Genomic DNA, 23,348 nt, shown 5'->3' with positions numbered 1-23,348 from the left:
CTGCAGGGTTCAGCTCTCAAGGAGGGCGGCTGACTCCGCCAATATCTGGAGGTCGACATGCTCGTCTTACTAAATAAACCACGTTTTGGAGTTCACGGCCATCTGAGCTTTCCTTCTGAAAACAGGAGAGGAAAGTGGTTTAGTGGAAAAAAAATGAATTTCCTCAGTTTCAGGACCTTGTTTGTCCTGCGCTCCTTCACAGGAGACTCAGTGAGCGAGAACCAAACTGAGGGAAGAGTTGTGTTTATTTAAGTGAGCTGGCTCACCTCCCCCATCCACGCCCCAGACAGAAACATTTGCATTTAAAAAAAAAAAAAAAAAAAAGAGGTCGACCTAAAAAGAAAGAAAGAAAGAAACATTTGCATATTTGGGGAGATAAACTCTATTGTCCGAAATTCAGTAAACCTCTTAAACGGTTTCTTGCATCTTAGAGTATCCGTTTGGTATAATATGTGAGTATACATAAAATCATACATGATGGGACGCTGGGTGGCTCAGTTGATTAAGCAGCTGCCTTCGGCTCGGGTCATGATCCCAGCGTCCTGGGATCGAGTCCCACATCGGGCTCCTTGCTCCGCAGGGAGCCTGCTTCTCCCTCTGCCTCTGCCTGCCTCTCTGTCTGCCTGTGCTCGCTCACTCTCCCTCTCTCTCTCTGATAAATAAATAAAATCTTAAAAAAAAATACATGAATGCTGGACAGATGACAGTATAATAGTAGATTTTTATTTTAAATTCAGATTCAGTGGAACTGACATGGATCTAGGATAATATCCGTAGTTAACAATAGCTGTGTCTATTGGTTTAAAGTGTGGAATGGAATTTAGTTAGGAAAGGTGACTCTCTTTTAAAAAAAAAAAAAATACTTTGTTAGAAACCTGGGGTGTCTGGGTGGCTCTGTTGGTTAGGCAGCCGACTCTTGGTTTTGGCTCAGATCATGATCTCAGGATCAAGAGATCAAGCCCCGGGTCAGGCTCCATGCTGGGTGTGGAGCCTGCTTGGAATTCTCTCTAATCCTCTCCCTTTACCCCTCTCCCTGCCACTTGCAATCTCACGCTCTTAAAAATAATAATAAAATAAAATAAAAATAAAAATAAATTAAAATAAATAAATACAAATAAACACTTTGTTAGCAATCAAATAAAGTCAAAATTCTTGGAGACAACATCACTCCTCCTGAAAGCATGGATGACATAGTCGTATGTCCCAAGCTAGCAAGCATTTTATAAAAGCAGTGGTCCCCAGGCTTATCCAATGTGCATTCTATCAGCTGTAGTAGTGTATGTGGCCTTCTGTGGGAGCCTGAGTCCCATCCCCCAAGCCCAGATCTCTCCATCTTCCCAAGTAAAGGGGTCAAGGCCTTTTACAAAGCAGGCCAGTCCAGAACTTAGACACAGGGACATGCTACACCTACAGCATTGTTGTTTAAAAAGGTAAGCTGTTAAAAAATAAAATAAAATAAAGATGTTGAAACAGGCCATCTGGGAAAGCAGTCCCCCAAAGACGGTGATGTTTAATAAGAAGAGGAGGGTGTAGAAGGGTGTTACAAGATGCAGAATATGGCCTTGTTATTCAAAAGACCCTAAGATTGTAGTATAGAGGAAAAGGAAGGCCATAACCTAATACACTGCAATGCCAGTGTATGAAGCCATGCAGAAAACATTCATTACTTGTTTATTTATCCAATAAATATTGATTTAATGCCTACTATGTGCCAGGTTAGGCACTGTGGATATGTAGTGTTGGGTAAAACAAATTCATTCCTTGCCTCTAGACTTCATAGTCTAAGGATGAAGATAGATAATGACCAAACAATAACAAAAAAGTGTAATTATCAACCATGATAAGTCCTCTGAAAGATGGCACTAGAGGAATGAAGAAATAGTTCATTGGTAAAATCACCAGGCCATAGATGAGTCAGCAAAATCTATATTCGATTTGAAGGGTGACAGTGAGATTAAGGACGGCTGCCAAGTTTTTGTCTTAAAGAACATAACCAGGCAAGAGGTAGTTAACTGACTTTTGGCCAGCATACTTCTAGCTCCAAAAATCTTAAAACCAGAATGTGCCCTTCACAACAATGAAAACACCAAGAAACATGCTCTGAAAGACTTTCCAAAAGAGGAGTGGAAGCAAAAGGTCCCTATACTATTAATGGATAAAAGAGACTCGTCTTTATTTACAGACACAAAAAAATCTTTTAACAGGAAATGGCCAAGTAAATAAAAACCAATTGTTTATTGGGGAAGGAGGCAGAGCAATTAGAGGGGAAAAAAATCAGGGATGTGTATGGTAAGGGAGAGGTTCTTGATAACTCTCTATGAGTATGTACAATTATTTAAGGATTCTTGAGAAATCTTGGCAGAAACTGTGAACTTTATGCAAAAGGATGCTAGAGTTTCAGAATCCAAAAAAATAAACTCTTATGTGCAACCTGGGCTGGTCCATAATCAATTTCACTTTAAATTTATTGAATGGTTTTTATTACTTGGCAAAGATTTTTTTACATCTGCTTCTCCTCTTACTCCCCCAATGATCTAATGAGATGAGCAAACGTAACCATACCAGTAGCAACACATCGCATTGATACAGTTCTTCGTGGATTTCAGATGTGCTTTGCCATTTATCTTCTTTTTGAAATCTGTCCAAAAGATGACAGAAAAATATTATCAACCTCCCTCTGGGTTTTTTTTTTTTTTTCAGCAGATATAATTAAGCAAGAACCAGTGGTGGGTGATGGGATAGAAATATATATGAGCTACTTTCTCTGGCCAAGAGAAGTAGCTGTAACAGTATTATCACAAGTCATAGTATCCACTACCATTGTCTGGAACCGAATATATGTCAAGACATTCTCCTCAGTGCTTTACTGCTAAGAATGTTCTGAGCACATTTCTTGGTGCCTTGTTTTCATGAAGGGCACTTGTTGGTTGGTGGCCCAAGGGTTGTTAAATGACTGTCTACTGACTGATCACATCTGTATAGTTCTGTCTATGAGACAAAAACCCTACCAGTTTTCCTTGATGTCACTCCCTTCCCGACTCTCCAGTCCTATGTGAATTTGACCACCTAAGTCCAAATGGATTTACAAGCTAAATGTCTCTGCATTTATTATCGATCATTCATTTTACCATCATACAGCCCTGTGAGGTCAGTGTATTTCTTATACCCCTTTTACAGAAGAGGAAACTGAGCTTGAATACTTGTCCAAGTCCACATGGCCAGGAAGTGGTAGGGCTTAGATTTGAACATAAATCTATTCAGAGCCCAAATGTATATTGTCTTGTTTCCTGAGCCCAAGTTCTTAAGAATAATGGTTACATTAGTTGAGAACTTACCAGGTTCTGGGCACTGTGCTGCAGTCTCTGCCAGTATTAACTCATTTAATCTTCCCAAGTCAACAACCTTCTGCAGTAGGTACTGTTCTTATCCAATTTTTATAAATGAGGAAACAGAGACTCCGAGAGGTTGTTTGAACTTGTCCAAGGTCACACCGTTCATGAGCGAGTTGACCCAAGCAATTTGATTCCAGATGCCAGGCTATATTCTGTATATTAAACTGCTCCCCAAAATTAGGATTCAGGAAAGTTAAAAGATATGTCAAGGACCATAGGTCAGTAAGTACAGAACCAGGGCCAAGAGCCCCTCCTCACATTGGATTATACTCAAGGCATGTGGTGATCTTCGCCCAGTCTCCATCAGAAGCCAACGTCTCTCACCTCTGCCATCACCCTGGCCCTGTGTGAGTCTGTTCCACTCCCTCAAGCAATTTCCCCGTGCTGTACCTGCACCTCTTCCACGGTTACCCCTGCTCAGGTTGGGGACAGACCCTCTCCTCCCTCGCCCCCAACCCCCATCCAGTCTTCAGACACGGAAGCCGACCTGTTGTCTGCTGCGGCTCAGACACACTGATTATAGTCTTGGCTGCAAGGGAGCGAGGGAACCCCCAGATTCACCTTCTGCCATCATGACTTCCTACCTTTTAAAGCCAGACATTTCAAACTAATAGAAGACGCAGTCCCAGACAGATCCTGCCCATCCCCCTCACTGATAAATTTTGCTTTACTGGCTGCAACGCGTCCCTTCCAGATGTTTTAAGTTAAGATTGGGAAAGCTGTGTTTTTACTGGATTGAATCACAGTGCTTGGCTGACATTTTTTGGCCCTTCATACACTCCTTAGATTTATCAACTAATTGCAGACGCTCCAAGAGAATAATACAGCGTGTGTTTATTATGACAAAACCTGCTGGTGTGTCTTTGTGGCCCGAGATTCACGGGTGTTTCCTTTACCAAATCCCTGGTTAAGTATTAAAAGTGGGTTCAAAATTGTTGGTTCCAAGTCAGGAACTTACATGGGCGAAAACTTCATTTACGTGTTTTGATGGAGTTTGGGAACGGGGACAAGAGAGATCCAATAGCTCAATTTTAATTCTGGGATTATTTTGAAATCTTTAGTTGTGGATGATAAAATGATTTATTAAGAGATGCCAAATGCCTGAGGAATTTTATTTAAAACATTAAAAAAAAAAAAAAAAAGCTTTGTGTTGTTCTAATGCCACTGTTTACTAAGTTTTTCCATATGGGTTAATTCTGTTTCTCCCAATGTGTCCTGTTTGGAGATTTGTGCCTAAGGACATGCGGAAGGGCGGTACCTCCCTCAGTCAAGGCAGCCACTGGCTGAGGTGGCTCTTCGGGCAGCAGACATGGTCGGGAGAGGGCGTGGACAGTCCTCGCAGTTCAAGTAGGACAGTCGTCATGTGGGAGATGAGTCCCTGCACACCAGGATTCTGGCAAGCCCTTATCCTAGGACATTGTTACCTACATGAGAGACCTAAAGAGCTGGATAAACCATTGGAATGTGGAAGGTGGAGAAGCAGCAGGGAGGGAAACATGGATGTCCCGCATAGATCCTTGGAGTCCCTGATCCCAAGTCAGAATGACAGTGAAGGGAACTCGGGAGCTCAGGGGTGATACCAGCTCCCTAGGGCCAGGTGTGTGAGGACCACGCACTCTACCCAAGATGGGCATGGACTTGGGGAGCTCAGTGCGTGTGTGCCTGCTGTCGGAAGGGGCTCCCGCACCAGCGAGGATCTGAGACTATACCAGTGTTTGAGGTTTGGCGTTGTGGCATGGTAAACCAGAGTCCAAAGAAATAAAGCAAGCACTGACAAATAGGAACAAATTGCTCCCTACTGTGGAATCATGTAAAAGCCAAAAACAAATAGAGGAATCAAAGTACAAAGATGCCTTCAGATTGTACAAAGAATGGGAAGCGATGTCAGGAAAAGTTAGCTGGAAACCTGAACTTTAGAATTGTCAAAAAAAGAAATAGTGCTTCTTATGAGTTTCGCGTCTGTAGATTTACCCAAAACATGTGTTTGTGAGAGCCTGTTTCAGTGACTGCATTTTAGTGTATTGTCATCTGTATATCAGATATTTTCTAAAGCATGTTCTCCATTTCCTTTCACAATGCTTCTCTATGAGGACGCCCAGATTTCTCTCTGGAATGGGTAAATATTATCTCTTCGGAGAAACTGATTTGTTTTTATTTCACCAATTGAGATTCTCATAAATATTGCCTGACCTTCTCATCTGCTACTAGAAAGTTTAGAACTAAATCCATGAGCCACTCCTAGCAAGGAAATAAGGTCTTTCCAGTATATTTTTTCTACGCTATTCTCATTCCTTACTTCGTCTTCCCCTTATTTTTCCTTATTTTAACCCATGTCCTCTCCTTTTATAATTTATTGTATCTTTCATTTGATTGTATCTCGTGTTGTCTGTATCACTTGAGATGGGACAAAGAAGCATATATAAAAACATCAGTGCAAATCAATGGGTGTTTCTCAATGCTAAGATGCTTGCTTTCTTTTCTAGACTTTCAATGTTATCATTTCACTATTAATTCCTTCAACAAATGCCCCTTTCATAAATAGAGAAATGATTTCTTTCAAAGCCCTCTGAACCATCTCAATTTCCAAATTAAGGCCCAAATAAAGAGATTTCGTTTGCTTGGTAAATTAACTCAGTGTCCTATACTTGTTTAAAATGCTTGGATGAAATTTGAGAATCAGTATTCTGCAAGACACAGGATTCATAAATGGTGGAGAGAAGCTTACATCCTACCAGGCAGATATCCTGCTTGGCCCAAAGCAGCCTTGATTAACTCCCTGTGCGGTCATGGGATTGGTTCCCTGACACTCTCTTCTCAACCCTACAAGTCCCTTCTGGAGGAAAGAGTCCATTTCCATTTGAATAAGACTATCGGGGTCCAAAGAGTGAGGCACAACAGGTCAACATCCTCTCCTGAAACATCTTTCCATGACTTTTCTAATAAAAAGGGGAACTCGGAGTAATCTGGAAACGATTTTCCATCCGACCTCTCCAGCTTTACCTATCATCACTCTCATTTCTACTTTTCAAGTTCCTTGTGTTCCAGGTAAAGAGGTTTATGTATTTCTACCTTCTCGCCTTTGCTTGTGCGATTCCTTGCCTGGATCCCAACCCTCTCCTAACTCACTCCTCTCCACTTGACAGAGTCCTACCCTCAGCACCCACAGCTTTCATGAAGCCTATCCCAGTTTAACAGCCTCCATGATTTTCCCCGTGAACTCTGCAGATTTACTATCTACCCCTTCACCCTGGCAACCACCACAGTGACAAACCATCATTATTTATATTTTCAAGTGTAACTCCCATTTCCCTAACCAGATGTTAAATGTCTCCCTAACCAAGACTGATATATCATAGACTCAATAAGTATCTGCTGAAAGAACAAATGAATGAATAATTCTAATGGGGACACCCAGAGGCATGTAGCACAATGTTGGCTCATTAAATGTTTGATGTTACTAATATTAGTAAAGATGTTACCACCCATCCACCCACCACAGCATAAGATCCTTGAACCTTCCTGTCTTGGTAACTCAAAGCAAAACCCTGCTTCTAATAAAGTAAGCTGTGCTTTGACTCTTTGATTTCCTCTCTTTCTAGATTTTGAAGAAGTCCTGCATCGAAATTTTAGCAGCTGAACCATCCACCATATGTGCAGGAGGTAAATTAAATACAAAATAATCTCCTAGAAATGATGGTATTTTGAGTTCAAATCACATTTATTTAAGTGGTGGGGAGGAGGGGAGACAGGGCAGAAGAAGGAGGAGGGTAGAAAGAAGAGTAGAAATGGCCAAATAAATTTTCTGCTCAGGCAAAAAAAAAAAAAAGAAGAAAGAAGCAGTGTATCAGTTGTTTGAAAAAGCTTGTCCAAATCCTCTTCTTTCATGGGAACCAATTCGAGAGTACTGCAGAAATACTAGATTCCTACACATCACTGCCAATATCCTGCTCTGAAAAGAAGTGGAGCTGATCCAGGAGAACCTGTTAAGAAAAAGAAGTGAAAAATTTTACCTTCTCAAATTTGACAAAAGCATGTGACCGCATATACCCAATACTAGGACCTTATCAGGGGTCTGTGCAGTGAGGAGCCTCAATTAGGGTTCATTAGCTCCAGGTAAATCCACCTCCCCGATTTATTTGGGTCCTTCATTTTAAAATAATTAGAAAATAGGGAAGTTCCTTAATTATGCAATTACCCCATCCTTGAAGAAAACCCAGACTTGTGGTTTAGCACTGTGCAAACTGGATGTGTTGTAACTTCATAGTGAATCAGAAAGTCTAAAGACAATTAATACAATTCCTGTTAATTCATAACATATCAGTTCCCCTCTTGCAGACAATCTTATCTGCCTAACAGAGTATCTGGCACTTAATAGATGGTCCATCAGACAATGAACATTGGCTGAATGTCTCGAATCTTTATTTCCTCAGCAAATAATGCACTGATTTTGCCTATTTGACCCAGATTAACCTCTTTCACTTAACCATAAGAAATTAATATCACACCTTTGAACTGTCTAAAGTAAAATCAGGAACTGATGGCCAAAGATAGAACAAGGCCAAAATAAAAACAGAACCTCCACCAGCTGGACAACAGAAAAATAGCTTCCAAAATAATTCTTGAGTCAATGAGTAGTAAAAACCAACATCTCCTTTTTATACCACTGAGATGTGAGATAATAAAAGCACCACATAGATAAACTTGATGAACATAGCAAAGGGTCCACAGGAGCAAATTTGTCGATTTTAATGTTTCTTACAAAATGGAAAAGAAAAATAAGTAATTAGGAAGTAAGTAAAATATTTGTAAAGTAAGAAAATAGATTAAAATGCATTAATAAATTTAAACAGATGAAAGCAATTAAACTGATAAATCATTGCAAGAGCTATTTCTTCGGTAAAACCAATAAAATAGACAAATCTCTGGTCAATCCAATCCGAGGAAGCTTTCTTTTGTATTTTTTCAATCTTTGGCTTATCTGCAATACTGTATATGTTATAGGCCAGCAATAATTTCCTGTATCAGAGTAAACTATCTGATTCTATTTCCTTTATGTTTTATGAAGAAAAAATTAATACAAGACACAGTAATGGAAGCTAGCTCTAGCTTTTGGAAAAGGCAAGCTTCCAGCTCTCTTGAGTGAGAATTCTAAGGATTAAAACACAATATTTAGAGAATAACTTTACAAAGGGAAAAGGAAACTTCCAAAAGATACCATGACACCAGAAGTTCTACCATGGGTTCCCCCGAAGGTCTGTTACTGATTATTCTCTGGAGTAAGTGGCTTTCCTGAGGCACTGGAGCCCATTTCATTGTCCATGGCAGTGAACACCTGTCAGGTAGACCTGAGGACACTCACTTGGTGATTTTCATTTGGCTACTGCAAAGCCCCAGGGATTTACATGAGAGAGCTTTGAAAAGACACCTGCTGTACAGAACGAGGGGACATTATTATTACCAACATCATTGTAATGAGGATTGAAGGTCAATGTGAGAATCCTCATGTTGATAACATACCCAGATAAGAAAAGCATGCCCATGTCTTTCTTTACTGAAACAAAACCAGGGAGAACACTGAAAAATTCTAGAGTACCTGCAAAATGATTAATTCAGTATGTGTTGGAGGCAAAAAGAAACAGGAAGCAACAGAGTGTCCGCATTTCTAAGGTATCATGGTGGGACAGAGCCCTAGAAAAATCTATTGAAAAGGTGAAATTCACTTCCATTAGAAATCTTTCTTCTCAGCCCCCGCCTGTCTCTGTGAATTGTACTCCTTCCTGGGCCCCCAGCAGAGCCCATGCTACGGAGCTCCTCCCAGGCCTGTCCTGCTCTGGACACTCGATGCTGACAATTGCATTCCCCCAAGACAATGACCTCAGTTGGCTGTCACCGACAACACAGCAACAGCCGTAGTTGTGACAGCAAATCTAGCTCTGAGAGAGGCAGCGAGATAATGCACTGGGGAGACAACAAAACTGAGATCCAACACATATCTTCACAGGTCAGCCTGCAAATAACAGGGTGAAATTTAATGGGACCAATACCAAGTGTGGAACTTGGGTTGAAATGCCAGTTTAGGGAGACCCGACTTAGTAGCCGTTCTTTCAGGGAAAAAGAAAACAAAAGGAGAAAGAGAGCTATCCTGAGAGCCAACAGGAATACCTCTGAGGGGAAAAAAAATGTTGATGTAATCTTAGGGTGCATCAATAGTCATCCATTGTCCAGGTTAAGAGAGCTAATTTCATGTCTTATTATTCCATGTTCAGACCATGGTTCCAAGTCCCACATTTTAAAAATGGCGCTGACAAAGTCAAGCCCATAGAAGAGATGATGGCTCTGGAAACAATGCTAAAAATTCATTCACTTACTTTCTTTCTTTCCTTTTCTACCTCCCTCCCTCCCTTCCTACTTTCCTCTTTCTTTTCCTTGCTTGCTTTTTCTTTCCTTCCTTTTTTCTTTTCTTCCTAGCCTCCTTCCTTCGTTCTTTCCCTCAATGCTTACTGTCTACGAGGTACCACGCAATATGAAAAGATGTGGGTACACAAATGCAGAAAGCTTGCTCCCAACCACCCATGACCCTCGCGATCTATTCTGGAAGACAGTCACGTGTTCAGATAAGGCACAAACCACACGTGAGGCACTGTAGCAGAGATCTGCTCCAAGAGCCACAGGAGTGGTGATGAGACACTGGTGGAATGAGGAAGGACTGAAGTAACCACGGAGATTTACACACAGAACGGAGACGCTTCCAAGAGCATCTTCAGATATATTACAGAATTCCCGTGTGGAAAGGAATTATTATGCTTATTATGTGTAGCTTCAGGAGACCACCATGGAGAAGCTGGGGAGGAAAGCAGGGAGGCAAATTTTGGCTTAACACATGGAACATTTACAACTAAAACTTTCCAGCAGCGGAGTGGATGGTCAGAACTCTCCACCCTTAGAATTATGTGAGCAGTGGCCCTCTGTAACCCTATGCAGTCCCCCTTTGGATGTTCTTTATGACTTTGAGTTTCCAAAGTCTTAATTCAATTCCAGCTGAAGCATTAATGGACGATTTTTTTTTTTTAATGGCAAAGAATCCAGTACACCTGGAGCTATTTTGCATTTTAACTGGAAGTCTTAATGGGGAAAGGGAGTAAGGAGAGTGTCTAATCTCTTCTAATCAAGAAGAATTTCATTCAATGTCATGAGTTTAACTATTTGGAGACTTCCCAGAACTCCTCCACTGCCAGAGGTTATAAATGGACAGCCTACAAGCCTTCTCTGGTCTGTACACAGGTTCTTTTTGATCCACACTACATTAAAAATATATATATATATTGCTAGCATTTGAAAATCTGATTTTACTTAAAAATTCAGATTTCCACCTTGCTTTTAAAAATCAAATCTAGCAACACTAGGCCTGCATTTATTGCAAGGTGATGATTACTGAGACTGAATAACTTCCCTTTTTAAAAGAAGCATGGACTCTTTAGAGTTCACCATACTCCCCACCATTCCCTATCACCTCAATACCCAGGCCAAGCATATGGTTACTGTTTTGCATGGTGCTTGCGTCTGTATTTAATGTATATACAGTTCCTGTTTTAAAACACATAAGAAGTCACCTGCTGTGGGGAGTCTTTAGAGCCCCTTTGCCATTACCTGCTTTTAAATAATTCTGCCTCTTTATTAAAAAGTTCTTAATCGAATATTTTTGCTGATTAGCCTCTCTAATTAGGGGATTTACCCCCTTGTTAGATTGGCCTTGCCTTGTTTAGTTCCTTTCCAGAAAATGTGCCCTCTGCCAAAGTATAATTTCCCTCCGGTCCCACTCTGTTGGCCTGAAACTTGAATCACTCAGTGTTCTATGTAGTAAGCAAGTTCTCCAGGAAGGAACTAATTGGAATCAAGTGTGCAACCTGCCAACTGCTCTACACATGAAGTTGTTGCACTCCAGACACGGAAGGAGTTTATATTTAGCTCCTCACATTGTCCTTTCAGAAGCAATCGTACCATTCCTACTGTGTTGTTTCCCACTGCTGGTAGTAAAACTGGGCGGGTTTGCACAAAAGAAGGCGGTTTTAGGCCTCCTGTTTACCATTTGGCCTTAGATGCTTAAAGCAGACAGTTTTAGGCAACATCAAACAGTGGTTTCATTTCTTTCACATTTCATTGTTTTTCAAAGAGCTCAGGCCTAGCCCTTAGGCACCTCTTTAGAATGGCTTGTTTCATCACTGCTCCGCCTTTTGGCTAAAATCCAGTGTAAAATGGCCTTTTTCATTCTCTGCTTGGCCCTTCCTTTGCATTTAAAGATGCTTCTGTTTGGAGGAGGGACTCCCAGACACTGGTCATAGAAATGTAAAATGACACCATCACTTCAGAAAATAGTCCTGACAGTTTCTTTAAAAATGAAACTTACACCTATCTATGGTCTGACCTGACCATCCTACTGCCAGGTGTTTATCCAAGAGAAAAGGAAGTCCATGTCCAGACAGAGACCGGCACACAGATGTTTATACCTGCTTCATTCTTAATAGCCAAAAACTGTGAATAATTCAAATGTTCATCAACAGGTGATGATGGATGAAAACATTGTGGTTTACCCGTGAAAGAATGATACTCAGCAATAACAAGGAATAGACTATGTATAAATTTCAGTAATTATAGGTGAGTTTTTAAAATAATTATGCTGGGTAAGAGAAGCCAGACAAAAAATTTACTTACTGTATGATGCCATTTACATGAAATTCTAGGTCATGCAAACTTATCTTAGAGCAACAGAGAGCAGATGAGTGGTTTCATGGGATCAGTGATTGCTTGGTCCTGGGGAGGAGCAGGAGTGAGAGATTACTAAGGGGCCCTTGGAAACTTTTGAGGGTGATGGATGTGTTCACTATCTTGATGGTGGTATTGTCCTGTGATTGCACACATATGTCAAAACTTGTCAAATTATATACTTTACACCCAAGTTATTCTGTGGCACTCATACTTCCTTTTATAATATGCTGTTATAATTAAATAGCTGTAAAATTAAAAAGTTCTAGAATAATTTAAGTATCAGAAAGCACTTAACACACATCAGTCTCTATTATATTTATGTTTCCTGTCACATTAAGCATCTAATAGGAAAGCAAATTTGAACTAACTGGCAAGGTAAAACAATAGTAGCAATAATTTTGCACAAAAGTCTTAGAGGACCAGAGTAAATGGAAGTCGTACAGATGTCTCATTTTCAGATACAGTGGAGAAAAGGTGATCTTTACTGAGGTCATCTTAAAACTACGTTTTCCACATTTAAAAAAAAAAGGGGGGGGGGAAAGAAAAAGAAAAGAAAAAAAAGGAAGGAAGAGAATAGAGTAAGTTTATCCAACTATTCAGAGACTCTATTTTTTCTTTTTCTAATTGAGCTATAACTCACATACCATAAAATTCTCCCTTTCAAAAAGTGCAATTCAATGGTTTTTATTATATACACAAAGTTGTACAACCATAACCACTATCTAATTCCAGAATATTTTCATCACCCCAAAAAGAAACCTTATACCCATTAAGCAGTCACTCCCCATTTCCCCCTCCCTCCAGCCCCGGCATCTGCCAGTTGATTTTCTTTCTCTATGGATTTGCTAAACTTTTCATATGGTAATGAAATGGAATGGAATCGTGCATTATGTGGCCTTTTGTGTCTGGCTTCTCTCATTTGGCATAATGTTTTCAAGCTTCCTCCCTCATAGCATGTATTAGAACTTGCTTCCTTTCGTGGGTGAATAATATTCCATTGGTTGAATACCATCTTCATTAGTTGATGGACATTTGGATCGCTTCTGTTTTTTTGCTATTATGAATAATGCTATCATGAGCATATACAAGTACAAGTTTTTGCGCAGACATACATGTTCAATTCTCTTGCATATGTACGTAAGAGTGAAACTTTCAGGTCATAAGGTAACTATGTTTACTTTCTTAAGGAACTGCCAAACCATTTGAACAAGGATCTGCACCATTTTGCATTCCCAACAGCAAGCTATCAGGGGTCTGATTGATTCACCAACACTTGTTTTTGTCCCTCTAGGTTATTATAGCCATTCAAGAGAGTATGAAGTGATAGCTCCTTGTGGTTTTGATCTACGTTTCCCTAACGACTAATGGTGTCGAGCATCTTTCCATTCATTGGCTTTATGAAGCCTCAGAAAATAAGCAGGACTAGACCTGACTGTACACGAATGAATGACCGCCTTCTCCTTCTTTACTCCCTTTCTATACCAAGATATGTCACTCATGTATTCAGCCAGTACTGAGGCTGACTCAGCCTTCGGTTAGGCACAGCCCAAATTTTAAAGAGACAGAAATGATGGTCTCTACCATCAGGAAGTTTAAATTATAATTGAGAATAAAATGACAAAAGAGGTGCACCTGGGTGGCTCAGTGGGTTAAAGCCTCTGCCTTCAGCTCAGGTCATGATCTCAGGGTCCTGGGATCGAGCCCCGTGTCGGGCTCTCTGCTCAGCAGGGAGCCTGCTTCCTCCTCTCTCTCTGCCTGCCTCTCTGCCTCCTTGTGGTCTCTGTCAAATAAATAAATAAAATCTTTTTTAAAAATGACAAAAGAATCATAATAAACATGTACCTCAAAGAATATCTATCTTTAAACATGGGATCGAAGATCATTTTCAAGTAGAAATTCCTCCCTGACACCCTCCAGTCCCTCAGCACTGCTTGTAGGAGCCGTCACCCAACAGGCAAATTGCCTGAAGACCCGGAGCCGTACAGACCGTGAGAGGCGGGCTCAGGGCTTTCCGGGTGCATGAACTGGAATCCCGTGTCCTGGTTCTCACTGGCTGGCGGAGTCATGAGACAGTTTGGTTACATAACTTGTATGTGTGAAGAGCTGACATTCCGGTCGGGCTGGGCTGCAGGGTCAGGCCTTGGGGCTCTTCTGGAAACCAAATGTGCGCAGGAGCACAGAAACCGACCCCAGCAGCGGGGGCAGCACGCCCTGGCTCCGGTGTGCTTCCCCGAGCGCCCAGCGTCGTGGCCGCCATGTTCTCCCCTGGCCGAGGGGGTTAAATGGTTCCCTTGACACCACATCGCCACGTCAGGGATTCCGGCTGTCTTTCTTTCTAAACACCCTGAGGTCAGGCCCAGCAGACATGTGGGCAGCAATTTTTTTTTTTTTTTTTTTTTTTAAACAGAGGACTCAGCAGCTGAACTCGTAATGCTAGAACATGGTGTTAGAGAAGAGAGCTTGGCACGGGGCCTGCATTTCCAGAGTCTTGTCTCCTTCCGCTAAGGTTTGAGGAAACAAGAGAAGGAGCACAGCAGTGAGATCGAAAACATGTAGCATCAGCAGAAAGTGTCCCACGGCAGATTGCTGGATGGCTGACATTCAAAATAAAAAACAGAAATAGCTTTCCATAGGCTTCCCATTGGCTTAAAGGAGTAAATAAGATATACTAAGATTCTTCCACAATGCTTGACACAGAATGTGTGTTGGAGCAACTGGCATCAGCTACATGCCTGGCAGGCTTCTAAGGAAAATTATTAAGACCATCCATCTAAACTTGGCGATCGTGCAGAAACATCTATTACATGCATATGTTAATCCTTAATATTCAGAGGACTTGGGATCCTGAAAAACCATTTGCTCATGACCTGAACTACTACAGTACACAACTAAGGCAGGGAACACTCAGATAACCCCCCCCCCCTTGCTGCTTACAAATTACATAACCTTGGGCCAGTCATTTAAAATGTCAAATCTCAATTTCCTGATTGTTAAGGTCCTTCATACTTCAAAAAGCATTCTGTTCTAGTATTCTTCGTGGCACAGAGGGTGCCTCTGAGTTCTCTTGCTTGGGTTTCACTTTCTTTTTTCCCCATCCAGGCCAGCCTCACTTTTCTGCAAACTTGCCTGAAACTGAAATAAAATAAACCTTTTAAAAAATCACATCAATCTCTAAATTGGTCACATGTCGCAAGACAATGAGGATTCATTTCAGCATAATGGCCGCGTCCCCAGGGCATGGCATTTGATGCCAAGACACCTGGATTCCAGCTCTCCTCTGACAGCTACTAGCCATGAGATCTGGGACAAATTACCGAACACCACTCGGATCATTCGTACCTCCCTGGGCTGTGGTGAGGCTGAAATGACCTTGGACATATACTAGGCTTAGCACGGGGCTTGGCACATGATGAGGGAGCAATTAGCATCCGGCATTTTTATCTTGGCATACATGATCTCTAAATTAGTTTCCTGGGAATGAAGGTGACATTAAACTTTGGAAGAGTCCCATATGCTAGTTCTCTTAATCCATTCTTCCTCCAACAAAGGTGTCCATTTGAATAGCGATTTACAGTTCAGGATCCACTTTCACAAATACTGCCTTTTCCTCCGACTTTTAGTCCATTTCTTTTTTAGATACCACGCAGCATAATCCAAAACCCCAATTTTTATACACAGAAGAATGACATGGTGACTAACATAACATAGTACAAAAAAAAAAAAAAAAAAGGACTGAAAAAAAAAAAGAAGAAAATAGAGCATGGACTATTAGTTACTATCAAACTTCAGCAAGTATTTCTAAACATTTAGCTAATAACTTAGCTGGGTTTTCTCCTTTTTGTAAGACTATTGTGAAGGATCATTATTTTTACTCCATAAGGATTTTCTCAACCGATAAGAGTTCAACTTGCATTGTGCCAATGTGAAATTAACCTGCAGGGCCAGAGACCTGCAAGTTACATTCTCTCTTCTGTTTAGAGAGAAGCCAGTGCTACATTGAGGGGCCATTGTCAGTTCAAGTATATAATGCAGGACAGTGGCCACTGGATAAGCAAGACTTTGACTTGTTGCTAAGTACAACCATTCCCACATAATCCTAGCTCCTATGCTGTATGTCCAGCAGAGACAGGAGGGCCAGAAGCAGTATCAGATCATTCCTGACCTAATCGAACATTTTTCTAGTGGTGGAAGAAAAGACACCACCACCAGACAGCACATAATTCCTTCCCACACCATTTGAGACAGACTGGGTTGTCATAAGGCCGTGATTTAAATAAATAAATAAATAAATAAATAAATAAATAAATAAGCACCTCAGGCTCCAAAGAAATTCTTTCAGGGGACTCCAGACCCAAGAGATGCTGAGTTGATTGGAGGAGAGGTGGAGAGCCCCTCTGCCATGGCCCCCTGACTGCAGGTATCACAGCTTTTAATACTGCCAGGACTTGGAGAGTTGGGTGAGATTTGAATGCACAGAGAAGGGGGAAGCAGGGCATTCCAGGTAGGAGGAACAGCAAGAGCAAAGGCAAGAAGGTAGGAATTCAAAGTAAGACGTCGTACGCCTTCCTCATGGACACCTAGTGAGAAGGAGGTGGTAAGTGGCAAAAGGCACCCACATGGTTTGGGGTTCCAATGGGAACCAGTGTCCGAATATCTGAAGCTTGGTAAAACAGTTTACAATTGCCCTACATCTGGGCAGATGGAAAATGTAAGGATGACGGACTGCAGTCTGATAACATGACTTGTCCTTTTTCCTTTCAGAATCATTTCAAGTCGTTGTAAGAGGAAACGGCTTCCGACATGCCCGAAACGTGGACAGGGTCCTCTGCAGCTTCAAGATCAACGACTCAGTGACACTCAGTAAGTTCTTACAGACTTGTGGGTCTCCTCAGCCCGCTTCGGGGACAGGAGCCCCAGCTCCATCTGCCCAGTCCCCCACAAGGGACCACACAGAGATGGGCCTTCCCTGATGGAAGGGTCTCCTGTAGGGCCCTAGCTGGCCCTGAATCTGCCCTTGTTTCCATTGGGAAAGGCAGAAGGGCACCTGATTCTCAGACTGCCAGCCTCGGCGCTAAGTCGCTCTCTCTCTCTGGTGGCAGTGCTAGGTGCTTAGAGCTTGGGAAGGAGGATGTCCCTTAACAAAGGACTAGGTACTGTCAGAGAGTGAAAAATAGATGGTCTAAATTTATTAATTCTGAATAAACCCAAAGCCAAACTGTTAGGTTTGGATGTGTAGATCCTGGAAGTTTTTCCAATCTGGATGATTCTTGCCTGGAAGAGCCAAGAAACTCTCATCATGGTGAATACCTGACATGAAATCAGGAATATGGAAGGAAAATGATGTGTGTCTCATGTGAAAAATGAATTATCATAACACTGGCACTCTTACAAGACATTTGTAGCAGGCGAGTTCTTATTTTAAAGACATGTGGGATTCGTGCGGCTGTCCAGAAGAGGAGGGGAAGTCTAGTTATGGTGGGGACAGATGGCCAGGAGCCCTGGTTATTATTCACATCTGGCCTCCATCACAGCCATAATTATTGATTCACTATCTACAGTGACAAATGGTAAGAATACTCTACATTTTGTGTAATGCTGTGTGCTTCCAAATGTTTCACATCTTTGTGCCACAGTAGCCGTGGGAGGCAGGAGGATCATGGAGCACAAGGAGATGCTCGTTTATTGACTCAGCAGTGACTTTAGGGTCGGTCTCCTTATAGCCTTATGGCATAGGTGCTGGCTTGCTTTTAAAAAGGAAGAATTGAGGGGCATGCCTTTTTTTTTCCTCTTAACCTCTGAAAACCCCCTTGAATATTTAAACAGAGTAGGCACTGGCTTCCTTACAAACATCTGGACTTCCTGGCCTTGGAATAATTCCAAACATCTGAAACATTCAGTCCACTTTCTTGATACTTGGAGATGCTCTCACATATCCAAAAAGTGCATGCGATTCGAAATCATTTTGAAAAATCTCTGGCTAGTCATAGTGTGAAGGCTGGACTTGTGCCCTCTACCTAGTTCTTCCTTTCTCTCCCTTTTCAGTTGTGATGTTGCTCAAGTACACCTGCCCTCTCTTCTCAGCCCAAATCTCAGGTCATAAAGTCCCGAGGGTTAACCTCAAAGATGTCAAGTCTTCCAATGTAGGCTTCCCAGACAAGCAAGCCTCCAGATCCAAGCCCCCTCTAAAGATGAACAGAAACAGGATGCAGCGTGGCCATTGCCTGGAAGGTTACACAGAGGTGCTGTGTTAGCATAACATGAACCGTGGATGTACTCTGGGTTGGTAGAGGGACATTCTGCAGGCTTCTTCTCCAGCTTCTCTACGAAATTTTCTTTCTTGGGAAACCCAGCTCATCCTCTTTCTCCCTCTTCTCTTCCTTTCCTAACATGTACTTTCCTAACATGTGCAAAAACCAGCACAGGCTCTCCACCTCATTAATATTCAAAAACAAATAAAGGCGTTAGGGGTAGGGATCTAGCTGAAGCCACAGTCTAATTGTGCTCCCCCCCGCCTCCCCCGTGCTGACAGTTTGGAGCCGAGGAGGGCAGTCATCAGCCTTATGACCTCCTTCAGCAAGCTCTCCCATACTCAAATATACGGTTATTAAAAGTACGCTAAGGGGTAAATACTGCAATTGGAAGAAAAAAAAAAACACCTTGCCCTTCGTTTATTAATTCACCCGCTCATTTCCATTCAGTAAGTGGTATGAACACGAAACTATGAGAACAGAAGAGGTGAATACATTTTAGGATACAACATAGTCAAATCTACATTTTTCTCTCAGCCTTATGGAGGTAACAGTCTCTATGGAGTCACCTCTGTGAAATAAAATAAATTTAGATTCCTGGACTTTTCCCATTCTCCTTTCCTCTCTCTAGATCCCAAGTTTTAAGATATTATCTATTTTCATTTTGACGGCATGTATTTCCTCTTTATAGACTTTTTTCCTAAATGCTGCATTAGATTTTATAACAGGAAGAGAATATAATGCCATTATCGATCAGAAAAAGATCAATCAATGGCCCAGTAATGAAGCTAGGACTGTTGTGGCTCCAGCCAGTGCAAACGTGTTGCAGGCCCCAGAGTCTTTGACAAATAACACAACAGCAGATTCTGTAAACCCAAAGCTACACATAAAAGAACAAACTGAAAAATTAGATTTATAGTGGAACATGCTAACATGACCTTCTAAGTCTTCGAATGAATAATAAAAAATTAAAGATATAGAGCAGATATATAGATATGTTTTTAAATGGCTGTGAACAGCCCTAAACATTTATTGTCTTAAGGCACAAACAAAATGCCAACTTATTAATGCCAAAATTTAGAAATTATTTAAATATATTCTTTGATGATAAACATAACCCAGAAAATAAAAAGCATAAGTTGATACCTACTTCTCTCCCACGTTCCTTGCCTTTACTTAAAAATAAAATCAATAGGGGCGCCTGGGTGGCTCAGTGGGTTAAAGCCTCTGCCTTCAGCTCAGGTCATGATCCCAGGGTCCTGGGATCAAGCCCCGCATCAGGATCTCTGCTCGGTGGGGAGCCTGCTTCTTCTTCTCTCTCTCTGCCTGCATCTCTGCCTACTTGTGGTCTCTCTCGCTGTCAAATAAATAAATAAAATCTTTTAAAAATTAATTAATTAATAAAATAAAATAAAATCAATGAATCAACCACTTAGAAATCTAAAACAATTTCTGGACCTGAATTCAATATAATAGATCCAGAAATTCTGGTCGAAATATGATTTTAAAAGTTGCAGGAGTGCCTGAGTGGCTCAGTCAGTTGAGCGTCTAACTCTTGATTTCGGCTCAGGTCATGATTTGGGGGTCATGGGATCAACCCCCACATCAGGCTCCATGCTCAACACAGAATCGGCTTGAGATCCTCTCCCTCCCTCTCCCTCTGTCCTGCCCCATTCCCACTCTATAAACATACATACATAACATCTTTTTAAAAAATTATATTGTGTGACCCTGCTCAAAAGAAGGAAACCCTCAGGTATAGAAACAAAAAAGGGAATGCAAAATCTAAGCAGGAAGCAAAGCTGTGGAGGCTCTAGTCCTGGGAGTCTGCTGGCCGAGATCCCAACACTGATGCAGACACAGGACATCAGCTTGTGCAAGGCAGCAGGCAAGAGCAGAGCTGCCTGCAGAAATTCCGCTCCGATGGGCTATACCACACATTAACTAGATTTGAAAAAGCTGCTTAGTGGCTCAAAGAAGCAGGGAAGTAAAGATAAGATGTTCTACCACCCACATGATACAGAAGCACCAAATCAGGAACCAAACCCCAAAATGTGTCCATGACCATTGATCCGTTGGCCCTGGCAGTGGCAATGCCCATCTAACCCAACATACAACACTCCTATGAAGAAGGGCTCACAACACCAAATGCCCAACCATATGAAGACGGATGAAAGAAACAGAACAAGCAAGAAAACGGGACTGGAGAACAATTTGAAATATCATGTAAATAAACATATATAAAGTGTGTAGAAAGATCAGTGAGACCAAGGGGAAGACCATTTAACAAAAGCAGATCTACAGAAGAATCTAGTGTAAATTTTAGAGTTGAAAAAGTTTATTCACTGAATTGCAATTTAATAGATGGATTTAGCAGTGTGATTAGACAAAGGGGAAGATGACATGCATGATCTGGAAAATAAAGACAAGAAAATTCAGCCTGTTTCACCATTCTTATTTAATATTGATCTGAAAGTTCTAGCAGCCATCCAGTAGAACTTTCTGTGATGATGGAAATGTTCTTAAATGATAGCTGCAAGCCACAAGTGATTACCGGGGACTTGATGTGGCTAGTGCAATTGAGGAACTGAATTTTTTATTTCATTTAATGTAAATGAAATTTAAACTTAAATGTCAATAGCCACTGTGACTACTATACTGGGCAATGCCATAGATACCACATTAACACAAGAAAACTAATGAGAGATCTAAGTACAAGAAAGGGGGTCAAACATCATTAGTTTAAAATTATGGTTATGGATGCCTGGGTGGCTCAGTGAGTTAAAGCCTCTGTCTTCAGCTCAGGTCATGATTCCAGGGTCCTGGCATCGAGCCCCGCATCGGGTTCTCTGCTCAGTGGCGAGCCTGCTTCCCTCTCTCTCTCTGTCTCCCTCTCTGCCTCTTTGTGATTTCTCTCTCTGTAAAATAAATAAATAAAATCTTTTAAATAAATAATTAAATAAATAAATAAAATAGAATGATGGTTATATCCTTCTGGAAAACCAAAGAGAATCAATAAACTATTGGACTAATAAGAAGTTTATTAAACTGGATAATTTTGAAATAAATAACTCCCTTAAAAAAATCAGTATCTTTGTCGGAGTTCAGTAAAGATCAATTAGAATGGATCCCAGGAGACATAGAGTAATGACATAAAAAACCTGGTAAGAGGGGCACCTGGGTGGCTCAGGGGGTTAAGCCTCTGCCTTCAGCTCAGGTCATGATCTCAGGGTTCTGGGATCGAGCCCCACATGGGGCTCTCTGCTCAGCAGGGAGCCTGCTTCCTCCTCTCTCCCTGCCTGACTGTCTGCCTACTTGTGATCTCTATCTGTCAAATAAATAAATAAAATGTTTAAAAAAGAAAAACTGATAAGAATTAATATAACCAAACTTGTGAAGATATGTAGGAAGAAAGCCACAAAACTTGGTGAGGGATATGAACATATAAATAAATGGAGAAGCAGTATAGCTCCATACCCAATCAATGGAACCAAACCACCCAGGAAAAGAATCCTAGCCTAAGCCTAAGTGACTATGGCAAGTTATTTAACATCTCTATGCCTCAGTTTCTCTCTCTGTAAGTTGAGGATAGTGATAACAGCTCCTCTCTCATGAACTGCCATGAGGCTTAGATGTGGGGAGTGGGGCTTTCAACAGGACCTGGCACATAGCAGTCAATCATTGTTGGCTGCTGGGGTTAATGAATAATTATGACTCTCACTATTGTTAAGTAGAGCAGCAAGTGAATATTGTAAAGACATTAGTTGTCTTCAAACTAATATTTACTTTTAAAACAATCCCAATAACAATTTCAATGGAACTTTTTAAGTTAACAAAATAATTCTAAACTTTATATGGAAGAATAAACATTCAAGAATGGCCAAGAAAAATGTGGAAACTTGCCCTGCCTGATTTTTAAGATGTATAAAATAGCTTTGGTAATTGGTCTTTGAAACGATGTGTAACTGGTACCACAAAAGGCAAACTGAGCATTGGAACAGGAAAAACAAAGTCCATAATCAGAGTCCAACACTTATGTGAATTTAATGTAAAATAAAGCAACCTTTCAAATCAGCAGGAAAAGAATGGATTACTCCCCCAAAATGGTGTGGGGACAACTGGCTAACCACTTGGAAAATAATTCAGTGAGATTTCTATCTCATAACTTACTTCGAAACAAATTCCAGATGAAAAATTTAAATGTGAACATGAAACTATAAAAGTTCTAGAAGGAAACAAAAATAAACATTTACATAATTTTCTAGTTGGGGGGCTTTATATGCATATCACTGGAGAGAGAAAGAATAAAGAGAAAATTTAATAGTTTGGGTGCATATTTTTAATTTTTCTCTTATCTCCCCCTCAAAAATCTAAAGGGAACAGAAAACTAGCAAAATTATTTGAAAGATATATAACAAAGAATCAATAACCCTAATATACAGACTGCTCTTAAAATCAGTTAAGAAAAAAAAAGGAGCACATCAATGGATGAAAGCTATAAAAAGGAAATTTACAATTACAGTAGTGGTCAGCAAACATATGGAAAATGTTTATTATAACCAAAGACACGCAAATAATAGTAGTTACCTCTGAATAAGACCACTATTAATTTTTATTACATGCAAATTTTTTCTTCTAAGTTTTCTACAATCATGTCTCTTATGTGACAAGAAAAAAAAACAGCTACAGTTGCTTAAAATTTAATTTTAAAATCCTTGTTAATTATTTACACCTAGCACACATCTTCAGTTTAGCATTTGGTTAGTTCTCCAATCACCACGCTGAACTCACTCCTGGCCAAGAAGATATCTTGGAAATCTTGACACAAACTTTATTTATTCTGGCCGCACTTTTTCCTACTCCGGTATTCAACATATTGTGCCAAGAAAAGATCCACTTTCAATTGGAAATCCGTTTGCAGAGAGATTAGAATGCTGAAAAGGAA

At 40.9% G+C, this 23,348-nt stretch overlaps 1 protein-coding gene and 1 long non-coding RNA gene across 4 annotated transcripts in view; one reads left to right on the top strand and one right to left on the bottom strand.

Moving 5' to 3' along the window:
- The window catches only part of ANTXR1 (ANTXR cell adhesion molecule 1), a 212,953-nt gene that overhangs the window by 67,565 nt on the left and 122,040 nt on the right, over positions 1–23,348 (top strand). The window contains exons 9-10 of the mRNA XM_059405947.1: positions 6,992–7,052; positions 16,917–17,015. Coding sequence (XP_059261930.1) covers positions 6,992–7,052; positions 16,917–17,015 — 160 coding nt within the window. The remainder of the gene's footprint in view (positions 1–6,991; positions 7,053–16,916; positions 17,016–23,348) is intronic.
- The window catches only part of LOC132021488 (uncharacterized), a 175,844-nt gene continuing 159,578 nt past the window's right edge, over positions 7,083–23,348 (bottom strand). For 2 of the 3 annotated variants that reach the window (XR_009405355.1, XR_009405354.1), the window contains exons 3-5: positions 13,788–13,935; positions 12,102–12,200; positions 7,083–7,372 (exon numbers count right to left, since the gene is read on the bottom strand). This is a non-coding gene — a long non-coding RNA (uncharacterized LOC132021488). Of the gene's footprint in view, positions 7,373–12,101; positions 12,201–13,787; positions 13,936–13,997; positions 14,124–23,348 lie in introns of those variants that run through there. The other variant, XR_009405353.1, reaches the window with a different exon arrangement.

The sequence above is a fragment of the Mustela nigripes genome, chromosome 7 (assembly GCF_022355385.1).
Source record: "Mustela nigripes isolate SB6536 chromosome 7, MUSNIG.SB6536, whole genome shotgun sequence".
NCBI classification, from domain to species: domain Eukaryota; kingdom Metazoa; phylum Chordata; class Mammalia; order Carnivora; family Mustelidae; genus Mustela; species Mustela nigripes.
Note: the sequence above shows the minus strand (reverse complement) of the source record. Positions and strands in the feature narration are given on the sequence as shown.